The 14,745-nt window shown below is 39.2% G+C and overlaps 1 protein-coding gene across 1 annotated transcript in view; it reads left to right on the top strand.

Annotated features, from left to right (window-relative positions):
• ano4 (anoctamin 4) overlaps positions 1-14,208 on the top strand; it is a 26,040-nt gene extending 11,832 nt beyond the window's left edge. The window contains exons 13-26 of the mRNA XM_022749162.1: positions 1,860-1,942; positions 3,079-3,219; positions 4,373-4,537; positions 4,709-4,745; positions 5,081-5,192; positions 5,941-5,998; positions 7,774-7,871; positions 8,100-8,242; positions 9,316-9,468; positions 9,567-9,714; positions 9,809-9,928; positions 10,451-10,556; positions 12,393-12,596; positions 13,713-14,208. Of these exons, the coding sequence (XP_022604883.1) occupies positions 1,860-1,942; positions 3,079-3,219; positions 4,373-4,537; positions 4,709-4,745; positions 5,081-5,192; positions 5,941-5,998; positions 7,774-7,871; positions 8,100-8,242; positions 9,316-9,468; positions 9,567-9,714; positions 9,809-9,928; positions 10,451-10,556; positions 12,393-12,584 (1,556 nt within the window). The 3' untranslated portion in view covers positions 12,585-12,596; positions 13,713-14,208. The remainder of the gene's footprint in view (positions 1-1,859; positions 1,943-3,078; positions 3,220-4,372; positions 4,538-4,708; positions 4,746-5,080; positions 5,193-5,940; positions 5,999-7,773; positions 7,872-8,099; positions 8,243-9,315; positions 9,469-9,566; positions 9,715-9,808; positions 9,929-10,450; positions 10,557-12,392; positions 12,597-13,712) is intronic.
• The last annotated feature ends 537 nt before the right edge of the window (positions 14,209-14,745 follow it).

The following is a 14,745-nucleotide window of genomic DNA, read 5'->3' as shown; positions in this document are numbered from 1 at the left end:
ACACACACACACACACACACACACACACACACACACACACACACACACACACACACACACACACACACACACACAAACACCTTTTCCATGTAGAAATCAGCACAGAAATAAAAACATGCCATGTGTGAACAAGTACTCATGACAAATGTGAAACAGTATGAAGAGCAATGTGGAGGACTGAAGTTGTTTTCACAGCTGCACAGACACCAGACCTCACTCTGATGTCTGCAAATACTTAAAAACATTCCAGTTTAACAATTTTATCCAGTTAAAAAATTTAAAAAAAAGTCACTAATGTACTGACCTTACAGTCACTGCTGCTCAGCGTTGGAAGTTTCTGTTGCTGCTGCTGTCCAAGTGTTTTCGGTTCAACTGCAGCAGAGAATCGGCTCAAATCCTTTTATTAAGGTTCCTCAGAAGCGTACTCCCCTGCTGGCTCCACATGGGCTAAAGGCTTCACATTCAAAACAGGGAATGTGGGCAGGTTAGAGAAAAATAAACTACAAGCATGTGTTCGACAACACTGATGATAGAAGCCTCTGATCAGAGCAAAGTCCCTGCAGAAATGCTGCAGAGTAGAGGCAGGTAAACATGCAATAAGTCAACTATCCATAGGACTTTGCTCAGGAATACTTGCCTGACTGTCCCTGGGAGTGATCTCTGTATGTAGTAATGAGAGTAAATTTCATTATGCTCTGTGAACACATGGAGCAGAAAAAACTTACTCACTTACTTTGCCCCTCTGACAATCTTGGCATTAAACCAGCTGAAATCTTTAGTTTTCTCTAATCAGTCAGAATAACACGCAGCGAGGACAGATTTGAGGGACTTGGTCATGACCTCACCTTTTCGGGTCACATGGGGGATATTGGTTCCTGTCTTAGGGGATAATTAGGGTGTAAACCGATTGATGTCCAACACTGATACTGACTGATTTTTCCATCAAGGCTCTGTGTGGTGACCTTTCAAAGTAAAATATTAACTTAACCATTGTTGCAGTTATCTCCAACAGGATGACAGTATTTAGTAAAACTCAAAACACCTCGGAACTGCATCCTGCACTTCCATCCAGACAGTGATACATGTGTTTTAGTGCTGGAAAGAAATGAGAAGAGGAGTGTTAACATGTACATGTGTCTTAATGATCCAGTCAGCCAATCAGAAGAGAGCCTCAGTGTTTCAGTTCAGTGAGCAGGTCTACACAGTCAGAGCTGATTTGGTGAATGAGTCTTTTGAACAAATCTTTTTTTAATAGCTGATTCAGGACACTGAAAAGAACTGCTTTGCACATCACTCGTCTTTCATCTCATTGTTTTGGTTTAATGGCCCAGAACTTTATTGTTTTAGTTCACTCTCACAACTGTCATCGACCCTATCTCCAGCAACAGCAAGCCACTATTTTCGGCAAATAAGCTCAGAGCAAATGAATACTGCGAGTGAATAAAGTGAATATTGGACTTAAATTACATTCATAGCCACAAACATGACCTCAAATGAAGGTCAATGCTGCGTCGTGTCTGCTGGATGTATAAATAGGCACAATCCCCATGAAAACTCAAATTCAAGATTCAGAGGTGCTTTATTGGCATCAAAGTTTCATAAACATCTGATACAAAAATAAATCTCCTTAATATATGTTGTTTACATATATATATATATATGTTGTTCAGCTGCCCTGCAGGTCATTTCATTCAGCTTTAAAGAAAATATACCAACTGCTCCTAGGTCCTAACAGAAATTTCAAGGATATGGAGTACTGGACCTTATGAGGTGTCATGCGTACTGTGATTAGTGCTGTTTAGCAACAACACAATTTGTCACATACAAACTCCTGATAAGGTTTTATCGATGTGTTTCAGCAACGGTCTTCCTGGAGTTCTGGAAAAGACGCCGAGCCGTCCTCGCATACGACTGGGACCTCATTGACTGGGAGGAAGAGGAGGTAAAGTAGTTACTCCCATTTCAGATTTGGTATTCTTGCATCATTAGCTACACATGAATGTCCTGAGAGGGGGAAAGACAAAGTTGCTTCCATTTACATATCTCCATACAGAGTTCTCTGCAGTTTGATTTAGCTAACTTGTTGCTCTTTGCATCTTTGACTTTTCCCAGAGATTTTCAGCAGTGACAGTATTTCTGCCTTCACAGCAGCTCTGCCCTTTGGAAATCATTGCCTACTCATGTCTTTTTTCAGTCTGTCAGTATATTTAAAAAGGTGGGATTGTTGTCCTGAGAGCCTGCACCCAGACATTCTGTGTCTAATAGATTTATGACTCACTGAATATGTGCAAATTCAACACTTGTACAATGAAGGCTATTACAAACTCAAACCCCCACACTGTGGTTTGGTTGTGTCAGAAATTTTAGTGAGTTTATAATGTTCTTGCCTCCAGCCCTTGTCTGTCAGTCATAGTCGAGCTGGCAAATGTGTTCTTTGACAGGCTGCTGTTTGTGGGTGTAAAAGTGACTCAGTCTCAGTCTGCTTTGTATGGAACAGACGACAAGACAGAGATGATGAACTCTCTGATTCCAAATTTTGTTTGTCCTATTAAAAGCTTCTAGATATAAGGCTTACTGTATTATTCAGCTGTAGCTTAATTAGCAAATAGCAGTATCATTCACAATAGGTTAATGAGCTCACCATGAAAATTCTAATCTGAATGCACCCAAAAACATCACCATTCAGATGAGATGATGTACATTCTTGCATAAGTACACTATCTATATTTTAAAAAAGCACTGCAACCCAACCAAGCCTTTATGTTTTATAACATAATGAAGCGGATTTAACTATATTCTAAGCACAATATTCAGCACAGAGAATGCTTATAAATGTATGGACTTGTACGTATGGATTTTATGTATATGTATATGTATATATATATATATATATACATACACAGTGTATATATAATATTATCATTATTATTATTATTATTATTATTATTACATTTATTAACAGGGAAAATTAACAAAGTCCATGCCCATATAGAAAGCTGTGTGCTTGGTACCTACATATGATTTAAATATTCAAAACTTATGCCAAGGCTCACATGTGTCTTGTCTGTTGTTTTTCAGGATGAAATACGCCCCCAGTTTGAGGCCAAATACTCTAAGAAGGAGAGGACGAACCCCATATCTGGAAAGCCTGAGCCTTACCAAGCCTTCACCGACAAATACAGTCGCCTCGTCGTCTCAGCATCCGGGATCTTCTTCATGGTGAGTGTCACGGGTAAATAAATGTCAACTAGTAGGTGCGCCATTCTCACACTTGTATTTACCCTGTCTTACAGGCTTACTTAATTTAATGGAAAGTCCCCACATTTCCTTTATGTAGATAAGATCCAGTTTGAATTGTATAAACAAACCCATTGCTGCGTGCCCCAGGGTTCCATACTAGGACCGCTGTTGTTCTCCATATATTTAAATAATCTTGTGATAATTTATCAAATGCTGCATTAAATTTTTATGCAGATAATACAGTTATCCATTGCTAATCACCTTCAACACTTGTCATTCGCTTGTCATTCAATTTACACATTGAAAACCTTGATTCCAAGCTGAAACTTAAATTTCTTTTTTAAGGAATAAATCTTACATCAGGAAATATTTTTGATTTCGGCAACTTTTTTTTTACCTTTATTGGATTAAAGTGATCTGCTCTTTCTGAATGAACCTGACCTAAACAAGCCTGGAGTGCCTAAAGACGTTGGATACTGTATACCATTGTGCTTTACGTTTTATCACTGGCTGTGAAAATCTGGTACACCACTGTACTCTGTATGCTGCTGCTTAGAGGCCATCTCTGTATGTTTGCAGATTTTTGCATTGCTTTTGGAACCCACGGTATATGTGAAAAAACCAAAATCAATATTGCCTAAGCTCTCACAATATTCTACAAATGTTGGTTCCGAGAGTTAGAACAGAGCGACCTGTACAGAATGACCTGAACTTGTCAGAGCTGATTACTATGAGGGAATTTAAGTCAATTTTAAGGTATCAAGGTTATTGCTCCTAAATTTTTAGTGAAATTGTTTTAGAAAACTGTACATGTTTATGCATGATAACTGGATCTTTCTCCTTGACCTTGTATTGCATATGAACTTGTTATTGTGGTCACTCATTTGTAGTGTGTGACGGTTGTCAGTTAGAATTGTTTGTGTTTATTGTTGTAACAATGCTGATGCTGCCATCTTGGTCAAGTCCCATTGAGATTTTAATGTGTTTGCAATTTTTATGCTCTGGTTAACTACCTACAGTATTTTTTATTCCTCCATCTGTATGTAATGTTATAGTCTAAGGTCAATGATTCAATTCAATTCAATTTGATATTTATTGCTATTTATAGTAGTTATGATTTTGCATGTCACAGATACTGGTGGTGATCGCCGCTGTGTTCGGCATCGTCATTTACCGTGTGATCACCGTCAGCACCTTTGCCGCCTTCGGCTGGGCTCTCATCAGGAACAACTCTCAGGTGGCGACCACGGGCACGGCGGTGTGCATCAACTTTTGCGTCATCATGCTCCTCAACGTGGTGAGTTTCTGCTGTCCACCAACCACAGCGGTGCAGGGATGACGTGAGATTGTTGAATCCCAGGCGATGACAGTCATAACACCTCGCAACCATTATACAATGACTCAACTGTTGTTAAGCAACAATACATTTATAATCAGTTTAACTTCCAGCCTTGTATTTTTTTTCCAGCTCTATGAAAAAGTTGCTCTTCTTCTCACTAATTTAGGTAAGTTGAATGCACCAGTGGTTTTAATGTTCTTGAAGCTGAAATGGTGTTTTCAATGCAGACTTAATTACTATTGCACAACGTTGTTGGCACAGTGCTGAGCAAACAGTATTGTGGTCACATGACTTTGATCCAGCTCTTTCTTTTATCTATGCTGTTGTCGTCTAAACGAATCTCATTTGGTAGTCGGTCACTTTACTCAAAGTGTGTAAGAACTGCATGCATGTCTGGATGATTCAAAGAACTGTGCACTAACATCTGTATCTCCACATCTACGAATTTCATTTTATCCGTTTATGTCACTGTTCCTTGTTTCTCTCTGTGTACGTCCACAGAGCAGCCAAGGACGGAGTCAGAGTGGGAGAACAGCTTTACTCTCAAGATGTTCCTCTTTCAGTTTGTCAACCTCAACAGTTCAACTTTCTACATCGCCTTCTTTCTGGGAAGGTGAGGACGTCATGCAGAAACCAAAACAAAAACAGGTGCTGCTGCAGAAGGGGAATGATTACACTGTAAATGTATGGATTATCATAATAGCAATGATAACAATTATATAGGCTATTTCATTTAAGTGCAATACAATGTGCTCAGTAAAAAGTCATGTAAGACAGTGATTGGTTTGGGAAATTAACTGTGAGGATCCTGATCAAGGCCATGAAGTGATTTTAATACAGTGTGGAGCACATTAAAATATGTTTTACAGCTTACCCCAGCAGTGAGGAGACTTTCCTGCAGGAGTGACATACATGTAGAGTACATGATGATAATATCATTTTATTTTGATGGTTGATCCTGTCATACTCAAATTCACTAACACAGCACTGAGTTCTTTGGATGGAACAGAAACATAGATGTGTATCATCTGAGTAGGAATGGAGACAAACCATGTTTTTAAATAGACAAACAGACAGACCCTTTGGGCACACCACATGAAATATTTACTCTCTCATCACAGGAACTCCCTCAGGGACACAAAGTAGGTAAACCCGTCATCCTGAAAACCCAACACAAGATTCTAATCCCTCAATATAAAGATTTTAAAATCTAGAATAGATGTTTTATAGATTTAAGCAACATGTCCATTCTGATACATTTACACCTTTAAACAGAAAAATCTTGTAAATTAAAAAAAAAAAAGTTGATTTGTAGACCACCTGTCACCTCACATGGTGCAATTTTTTTCCTTGGTTGACAGATTCACAGGCCGGCCTGGTGCTTATCTACGCCTCATCAATCGCTGGAAACTGGAAGAAGTGAGTCATTACTTTGCATTCCCGTGGGACAATAACAGCAAAGCATTATGGATCCAAGTATTTCTAAATTGGACATTAAGCTGTTACAGCACGCCCAACCACCAGACATTTAACCCCCATCAGCAGTAAGCGTTTGCTACCAGCAGTACTTATGGAAACATGCGGGGGAAATAACACACACTGAAGTGGTCTAAGGGGACAAAGGGCCTGAGCTGGCACTTTTAGGTGCTGAGCTAATGTGCTCCCACTTGTTCCCCCGGCTGTAGGAATGGAAATGGAAAAATTCTCTGTAATGAGACATGTACGGTACAAGTGTAGCCTCAGTCAGCCTTTTGTAGCCATGTAGAATCATGATATTTAGTTTGAAGGGTTTATTGCCTTCAATGAGCACTTGCAAAGCTTCAGGGATACAGTGTGTCTGAAAGATGTTCTCACTTACAAAAACCACTAAATACAAAAATAGGTTTGGGCTGTGTATTTATTGTAATTTAGCTGGCTTGCAAAAGTGCCCATGTTTAAGGTTATCTATTAATTTTGAAGGGAGTTACAACTACACAAGACTAGGGCTGGACTGCCTTTGGTCAAATCTGGATTTTATAACCCTGAGGTCGTCTGACAAAATCACCAAACACTTAAATAAAAGATGAAAACTGAGCTGTGATTTCGGCTTTATTTACTTATAAAATATTCACTCAGAGAGAAAGTTAGAGGTGAAAGAATATCTTTCTTATATTGTCTCTCACACAGCGCACAGCCTCTGTCTCCATTGGAGGCAGGTCTTTATTTCTAACTCTCTGTTTGATGTGTAGAATTGGTCATAGCAGTAGATTAGTACGAAGCCTCATTTTGAGTCACTGCTGTTTGCCGTGTTAAAGTTACTGCATTACACGTTCTTACAACAATTCCTGTAATTGTTTCAAATTAAAAGCACTCTAGCATTTCAATGGAAATGACCCTTTACTTCTTAACAGGGCTTTTATTGCTGTGCTGCAGTAAGCATTTTGTCTAATTTCCAGTTGCTGTTGTTTCTTTAGCATTTAGGGATGACTTCTCTCTCTCCCTCCCTCTCTCCTGCTTGGTGTGTCTTATGTTTAGTTATTCCTCTGCCTCCTTCAGTAATTATGATACATGTAATTTAAGTAGTTTATTTGGTGTAATGGAGGCGAGGCTCAGTGTATTGGAAGTGCTCCTCAACTTCCCTGCAGTTCCCTAGCAGCCAGGAAACCAGAGCGGCTCAGTATACTGCCTGTAACAAGAGATGTAGCCCTAAGCCCCTAGTCGGCATCCATACACAGTCCAGACATGAACCAGGTTTATACCCAGTTTGTTTGAAAAAAGTCTAAATCTAGCAACAGTGAACTAAATTTGCAACACTGCAGCTGTAAACACCCCCCTAATAGAACCTGTTTACACCAGAAACAGTAATATGATCATTCAGTCAGTCAGTCAGTCAGTTCTGTCTCTCTCTGTCACTGTCACACTGTCACAGAATAAAGGCAAAAAAAAGCCTGTGGAAAAATATAAATAAATAAAAACTCTATTTGAATAAATACATCCTGTCCTATGGAATATGAAAAGATATATAATGACAAACAATACATTACCTCACTGATGATGATTGTGCCCCATAGACACAGTGTGCCTGACAGAAGGATGGAGAGACTTTCTACAGCAGTGTAGAGTGCCTCCATCTTTGCTTACATCTTACAAACACCACTGCAAAGACTCCAGTTAGATTTGACCCCCTCTCTCTCTCTGTATCCTTGACGCTGCAGTGCCACCCCAGTGGCTGTCTCATTGACCTCTGCATGCAGATGGGGATCATCATGGTGCTAAAACAGACCTGGAACAACTTTATGGAGCTTGGCTACCCGTGAGTTCCTGGGTTTTTTCTTTTAATCTTCATATGTCAGACATATCATGATGTTTCTGACCAGACTGCAAATAATTATCATGTAAAAATGTTAGTAATTTAAGTAATTTAAAGACGGTTAAAGGTTTAAAGATGGTAAATCTACTGTGTATTCTTGATTGCAGAATGATAACAGAATAACTTATATCCATTTGTTTCCATATGGACTCAATGGTTTCTGCCATCTAGGCTGATCCAGAACTGGTGGACGCGGCGGAGGCTGAGGAGGGAGCATGGAGAGAAGGCCAAGGCCAGCTTCCCACAGTGGGAGAGGGATTACAACCTGCAGCCAATGAATGCCTACGGACTCTTTGATGAATACTTGGAGATGAGTATGTTGCACCGCAAGCCAGTACATACAGTTTCTTTTACATGTTTACTACTGACAAAGCCTTGCCACAACCTTTACTATCAGATTTATATTTTTAAGGTTATCCCAAACGCACTTCACAATTTAATCTTCTCCGATGCAATTTTTGAACAGTTATACATTTTTTTCATTTGGTGACCCAGCAGCTGTGGTCTCTGTTATGTAATTGTGACACTGATTTGCAGTGGATTGAATTTGAGCAGAGCTTTTCGACCAGCTGTCAGCTGTCTATTAATATTTCAACATATATTTGTTTATGATATTTGTAATATTTCATCTCATTCAATATCTTTAAGTGAACAGGGGAAGAAATGACAGTATAATATGAAAGGGGGCACTTGTTGTGAAGAACCAACAGAGAATAATCATCTGCAGATCCCTTCAGGTCTACAGAGCGTTTTAGTGTCTTTCAGCTCATTGTTTTGGTTTTCAAGAACTTAACTGAATTTTGCTGTTTTAATTTCTCATCATCTTCATTTTTGGACAAGCTCTGATAAATGTACCATACACTACCCTCCCAGCACCAAACAACAGTCACGGACCTTTAAGTTTTACCCAGTGATTTGAGACTCGACTCTGACTCAAGCTTTGGGCCTCTTGAACAATCCTTATTTTTCATTTTTTGGCGCATTAACATTAAGAATGTCCTTTATAGATAAAGAAGTGATGGTGATGCAATTCAATGGCAATGTAGTGTTTTAAGCAGACTGGAAGGCAGCAGCAGGTGATAGAACGCTCATTACAACCATTAGAGATTGGAGGCTTGACTTGGACTTGAAATAATTGACTTGTTAGCATCTCTGCATAGAACCTCCCTCACAAAGTCTGAATCTGGACAAGAGTTTGCAAGATATCCATCAGAGCAGTGGTGGAAGAAAAGTTCAAAGAAGAGTGAACGTTTGCGAGATGGGCAAAAGCACTCAAAATGAATGCTAATGTTGCTACAAGTGTGAATGTGTAACTCTTGTCTAACATGCTACTCGTGATGAACACACCTGGGATCTAAAGGCTTTCGGTGTTTGCATTGTGTTTCAGTCTTACAGTTCGGCTTCACCACCATCTTCGTGGCAGCTTTCCCTCTGGCCCCTCTCTTAGCGCTGCTCAACAACATCATTGAGATCCGTTTAGACGCCTACAAGTTTGTCACACAGTGGCGGCGACCTCTGCCATCACAAGCCAAAGACATAGGTAAATTAAAATATGGCACATTTATCTTTATGGTTTTCTTTTTTTCCCATTTTTCTATGAATTTGGCTTATAATTGAAGACCTGTGTGTTTGTGGCAGGGATCTGGTACGGCATTCTGGAAGGCATTGGCATCTTGTCCGTCATCACCAACGCCTTCGTCATCGCTGTTACCTCAGACTTCATCCCTCGCCTTGTTTACGCCTACAAGTACGGACCGTGCGCTGGTCAGGGCCGAGCAGGGGAAGGGTGAGTGACAGTCCAACAAGTCAAACACTTCATTGTGTTTCGTTTGTTTTTACTGTAAGTGCTGGATAAAAATGATTTCTCGTGTGATCCTTAGGTGTATGATGGGTTATGTCAACGCCAGTCTCTCAGTGTTCCGGGTGTCTGACTTTGAGAGGAGATCGCACCCCAAGACTAATGGCTCCAAGCTTTTTGGAGAAGCCGTGAAATACTGCAGGTAGCACGTTTTCATTAAGCACAAGATCTTATAAATATGCTATGAACTGCTATTTTTCTAACTGCGAAGCCTCCATTACAGTTCCTACAAGTGTTTGTCGCACAAACCTGATGGAAACAGAAACTTGTTCATTTTAACTGGATTTGGCTGCAAGCATTTGTGCAACCCCAGGATGGACCGCATGACCTATTTTGTGTGTGTTCATCCATCACTTAATTAATGATCCCTATTAAGCAACACACAGGCTCTCACTGAGCTCCACATAAAATATGAACCACAGAATAATGAGTTCAAACAGGAGTATACTGTAGCTACAACCCAGAGGCCTGGTATAAGATTTTACATGGTGAAACAACCTGAAGCATTGAACAGATTTCTTGTATATAGAGATGTTTTCAGCATCCTGAGCTGAGCGTAGGTGTATTTTTCAGATTTGTTGATTTTCCTGTTGTTTAATTGATGTGTAGATATCATCATTGCTACTGTGTGATGAACTCTGACCTAAGTGCTGTGACCCACCAGGTATCGTGACTACAGGGAGCCTCCAGATTCGGTTGAGCCCTACGCATACACTCTACAGTTCTGGCATGTCCTGGCAGCCCGACTGGCATTCATTATTGTTTTTGAGGTCAGTGTTTTTAGACTTTGATAAATGACTGCAGACAGCAGGCTGGGTTTGGAATTGAATTCCTTGATATCGTTTTGTCGATGGCTTTTATCTTTCTGTCTCCAACCATGAGTGTCCATTTACATCATCTTCAACATTTTGCTCTAATTTGCTCTCAGCTAATAAACACATAGGCAGTTCAGAGGTTTGACGATGATGTCTTAAAGGTCCATATTGTACACTCTTCCTGTGTTTTATTTGAAGTGTTGATCCATAAGAAGATATATTTGTGGTTTTAAGAACTAAAAACATCTCAATGTAGTTTTACATCTCCTCTCTCAGGCTTCTCTGTGGAGCTCTATTAACAACAGGTCAGTGAACCAATAAGAAGAGAGGAGGATCTGAGCCTCTCCTCTGATTGGCTGACTCTTTTATGAGGGGTTGAATAAAAGTATAGCAGATTTCTGGTAAATAATCAGAGAAACCAAATCCAGAAGTTCCAAAAGTCCTGGCAGCTGGTTTTAAAGTTCAGTTTCTGAATACAGGCTGCGTGCATTTCTCTCTGGACTGAGGCTTTGATACTTTCACAGTATTAATATAGAAATAGACCTGCTTTATAATGAAACAACACATGGACATCTACCTTTATACAATATGGGACCTTAACCAAGGTGACTTTAAAGCCTTGTGTGTACCCCTTTAACCAGATTATCTCAAACCCGACTTTTTAGACATCTGTTTCAAAAGGCCTTAGATTCATCTAAACTCTGAATTACTGTAGGGGTTTTTTTTTAGTGGTACATCAGGACTAACTGTGTCCTGTATTTTACTCACTGACTTGTTCAAACTTCTTGGTAATTGTGACCTTTAGGTGACATAGACATGAAATAAGATGTGTTTCAAACTGGATTAAAGCTGCACTGGTCTTTTTTTGTATCAACAATGGATCAAATTGCCATGTGTAATATGAAAAGTGCAGTTCATAATGTCAAACTCACAAAGAGTAATTGCCTGAATCTGCAGCTCCCTTCAGCTCTACCACGCATTTCAGAGTCTGAGGTCACTGTTTTGGTTTTATGTCCCGCAACTTTACGGTTTTGGTTCATTCTCACTGTTCTCATCAACCTAAGTAACAGACGCAACAGATGATTTCAGCAAAGTTGAAGTTCTGATGAACCCGCTGTGCATGACATGCACCCAGCGCCAAACAGCTGACGGATAAAATTAGAGACTAGCATTTAGCAGCTAAAGTGCTAGGAGTTAGTAGCGATAAAAAAAACTGAGGGAAAAGGGGAGTGAATATTGCACTTAAATTCTGTCTGTCATATCAACTTTATAAGAACAATCAATCAGTTAATGTAGATTTACCAATTTCTAACTCGACTGAGGCCTACTCCAGGCTTAATTCATAACCTGTCCACGAAACCAAACCAGTGTCATCACTGTCCTGTTACATAACCGGTGTCATCCTGCAACACTTCTCCCTTCCAGACAGGATTATATGCTGCTGTTAAGTTTAAGCTTTTAAAGCATAACATTAGGGAATTGGACATTATCTCTCAGTTTCTTTATTATAGTCCTACTAACACTTTGCTGCAGCTTACCTGTACAGTCCATATGGACCAGTGGACTACAAAAAAAAACAATCCTATAAAAGCATGTCTCATTCAACATACTTATAGTTTGGATGTACCAATATAGAGGCCTTTTTCTTTTCAAAGACTTTTTTTTTAAATTCAGAATACATAGAGAGACACTCAAACTGTGTTCATATGTCTTTTATAAATCATATTTTACAGTATTTTGTTTGTTTTTGTAGGTATGGCTCTGGTGATAACGTGCTCTGTGTTTTTGCAGCACATGGTCTTTGCTATCAAGACCCTGATCGCGTACCTGATCCCAGACCTTCCCAAGGACCTGCGGGACCGTATGCGCAGGGAGAAATACCTGATCCAGGAAATGATGTATGAGGCCGAGCTAGAGAGACTGCAGAAAGAGAAAAATGAGAAGAAGAAGAAGGACAGGGCCCATCACAAGGAATGGCCCTGAACACACCAACTGGTATAACCAGACATTCAGAAACAAGGAATTTAACATTAGTAAACCCCTCCCCCGAACAGGGATTCTCCAGTCATAGTTTAGCAACTGTAACTAGGCATGGCAGATCAGTGACGGTTTGGATTTCTCCACTTGTTGAAGCAGTGTATGTTGAGCTGTAGAGCAATGCATGGCATTTAAACAGTTTGGACGGTCTTTCCAAAACCAAAAACACAAAATCAATAGTACAAGGAGTCAAATAAATAGATGACATAATCATAAGCTACTACTTCAGTTTGGAACCAAACAGGAAATAATAGTCCCATTTTACATTATTCCATAGCATATGTATATATATGTACATATACTAGTGCTATATACTATATACCAGCCATACACTGCAATACAAGAATAATGCTGTTTCATCTACTGGTGAGGATACAAACCTTTTCCCTGGAACATTTTTTTAAACCAAGTCATCATGAAAGCAATTAAAAGTCAGTCTTAGTGTTTTCAACATGGAGTTGATGTTAGCTTAATTTGTTATTTAGTGAATAAAATCTACGAGCAGCAGTTGTCACTTCAGCTGACATAATCACCAGTCGTCAAGTAGAAATGAGAAGCCTGCTTTAGGCTACCTCTGGCTGAAAATAGGGAGCTGTTTCAAAAATTACTAAGAGTTTTTAGTGGTAAATCTGCCATTGGTTGCATTATAAACTGTATATGTGCAAGAATATAAAGCTCCACAAGAGCAGCAGCAGTAACTAAGCTAACGGTAAGACTTAATTAGAATTCACTGGAGCAGGTTATTTGGGATCGATAAAAGTTTTTCATTCACCTCAAGTCTTTCTAGCTTTAATCCATCAATAACTTCATATGGAAACATTAAACCAAGGACTTGTAAATTGAAAAATGTAATTAAAGTCACTGAATTCTTGATAAAATAATAATAAAAGATTTTTTTTTAATGGCCAATATCAAAAAGCATCAAAGGAAAGAAAAAAATGTTACCATAACTGACAGGAATGACTGGATCAACCATAGAAACTAAGATTCTAGAAGTAGAAAAATAAATAAAACATTAAAATGATAATGCTGCATGTTTTCCAGGATTTACCATGTAGTTTGTCTTATTTCCAGGTTGTCAGCTGGTGTTTGGTTTTCACTGCACAGTAAAGAAAAGAGAAGAGTGCTGGGTCTCCTGCATGATACTGGACCCTCATACTTCCGTCTGCCACGTCAGACCAGCACCTCCAAGTGGACAGTGGATTAACTGCACGCAGCAGTGAGTCTGCACCACATCAGAGGTCCTCTTGAACATTTGGCAGCAGGTTTTGCTACCTTATTTTTCTCCAGATAGTTTCTGCCACTTTGGACTCTCAGCAGCATATGTCTTTAGATCCTGAATGTAGATTTCAAGCAAGACTCAACTTTTACAGATTTCTTGTTTTAGATGAGAGAAAGGAAAAACTGTTACTGAAGCTTACTGAATGACAAACCCTGTTTACATTTCTCCTCGTTTGAGGAGTTCACATTTTGCTTTATTGTAAATAAAGATATTTAAATGAATGTCAGGCCTTCTGCTCTGCTATAGTGTAGTGCAATGAAAATAAAAGTTACCTAAAAATCTATTCTCTCCGAGCTGTGGCAGTGTCTGCAGTTTGCTTACACTGGAAATGCTTTCCATTTGAATTTAGATTGATAACTGCAGTAATAAACACTATTTATTGTAAAGAAATTTGACTTTGACTTGACTGTGTGTAGTCTTTCTTCAGTAATGTATGGAGTTGGTATGAAGGAACCACCCTGTCAACAACATGAGCCTTCCGACAGATGTACAGTAGTCTCATTTTGGTCATTTTGATCAGGAAGAAACAGCAGCAAAGCTAAAAGAAAGAAAGAGTAAAAATACTGGTAACTCCATTTAGATGGTGCATAATTAAAAAATAATTTTGCAGAGGTCATCCTGAAAGTGATGATTGAATTTGGTAATAATTATAGGGAAATCCATGTACTTCCAATTAATTAATTCAATAAACAAGATCTTAAGCAATTATAGGCAGCAAACAACTATTTTCTATGTAAAGATATAGTGAAGTAATGACGTCCTGAGCAGAGAACAAAGTCATACTCCCTCTGTGTGTGTCATAATCTGAGTTTCTCTAGTCTGTGT

The sequence above is a fragment of the Seriola dumerili genome, unplaced genomic scaffold (assembly GCF_002260705.1).
Source record: "Seriola dumerili isolate Sdu_G_001 unplaced genomic scaffold, Sdu_1.0 BDQW01000138.1, whole genome shotgun sequence".
Classification (NCBI taxonomy): domain Eukaryota; kingdom Metazoa; phylum Chordata; class Actinopteri; order Carangiformes; family Carangidae; genus Seriola; species Seriola dumerili.
The sequence above is the reverse complement of the archived record's forward strand: the minus strand, read 5'-3'. Positions and strand labels throughout refer to the sequence as shown.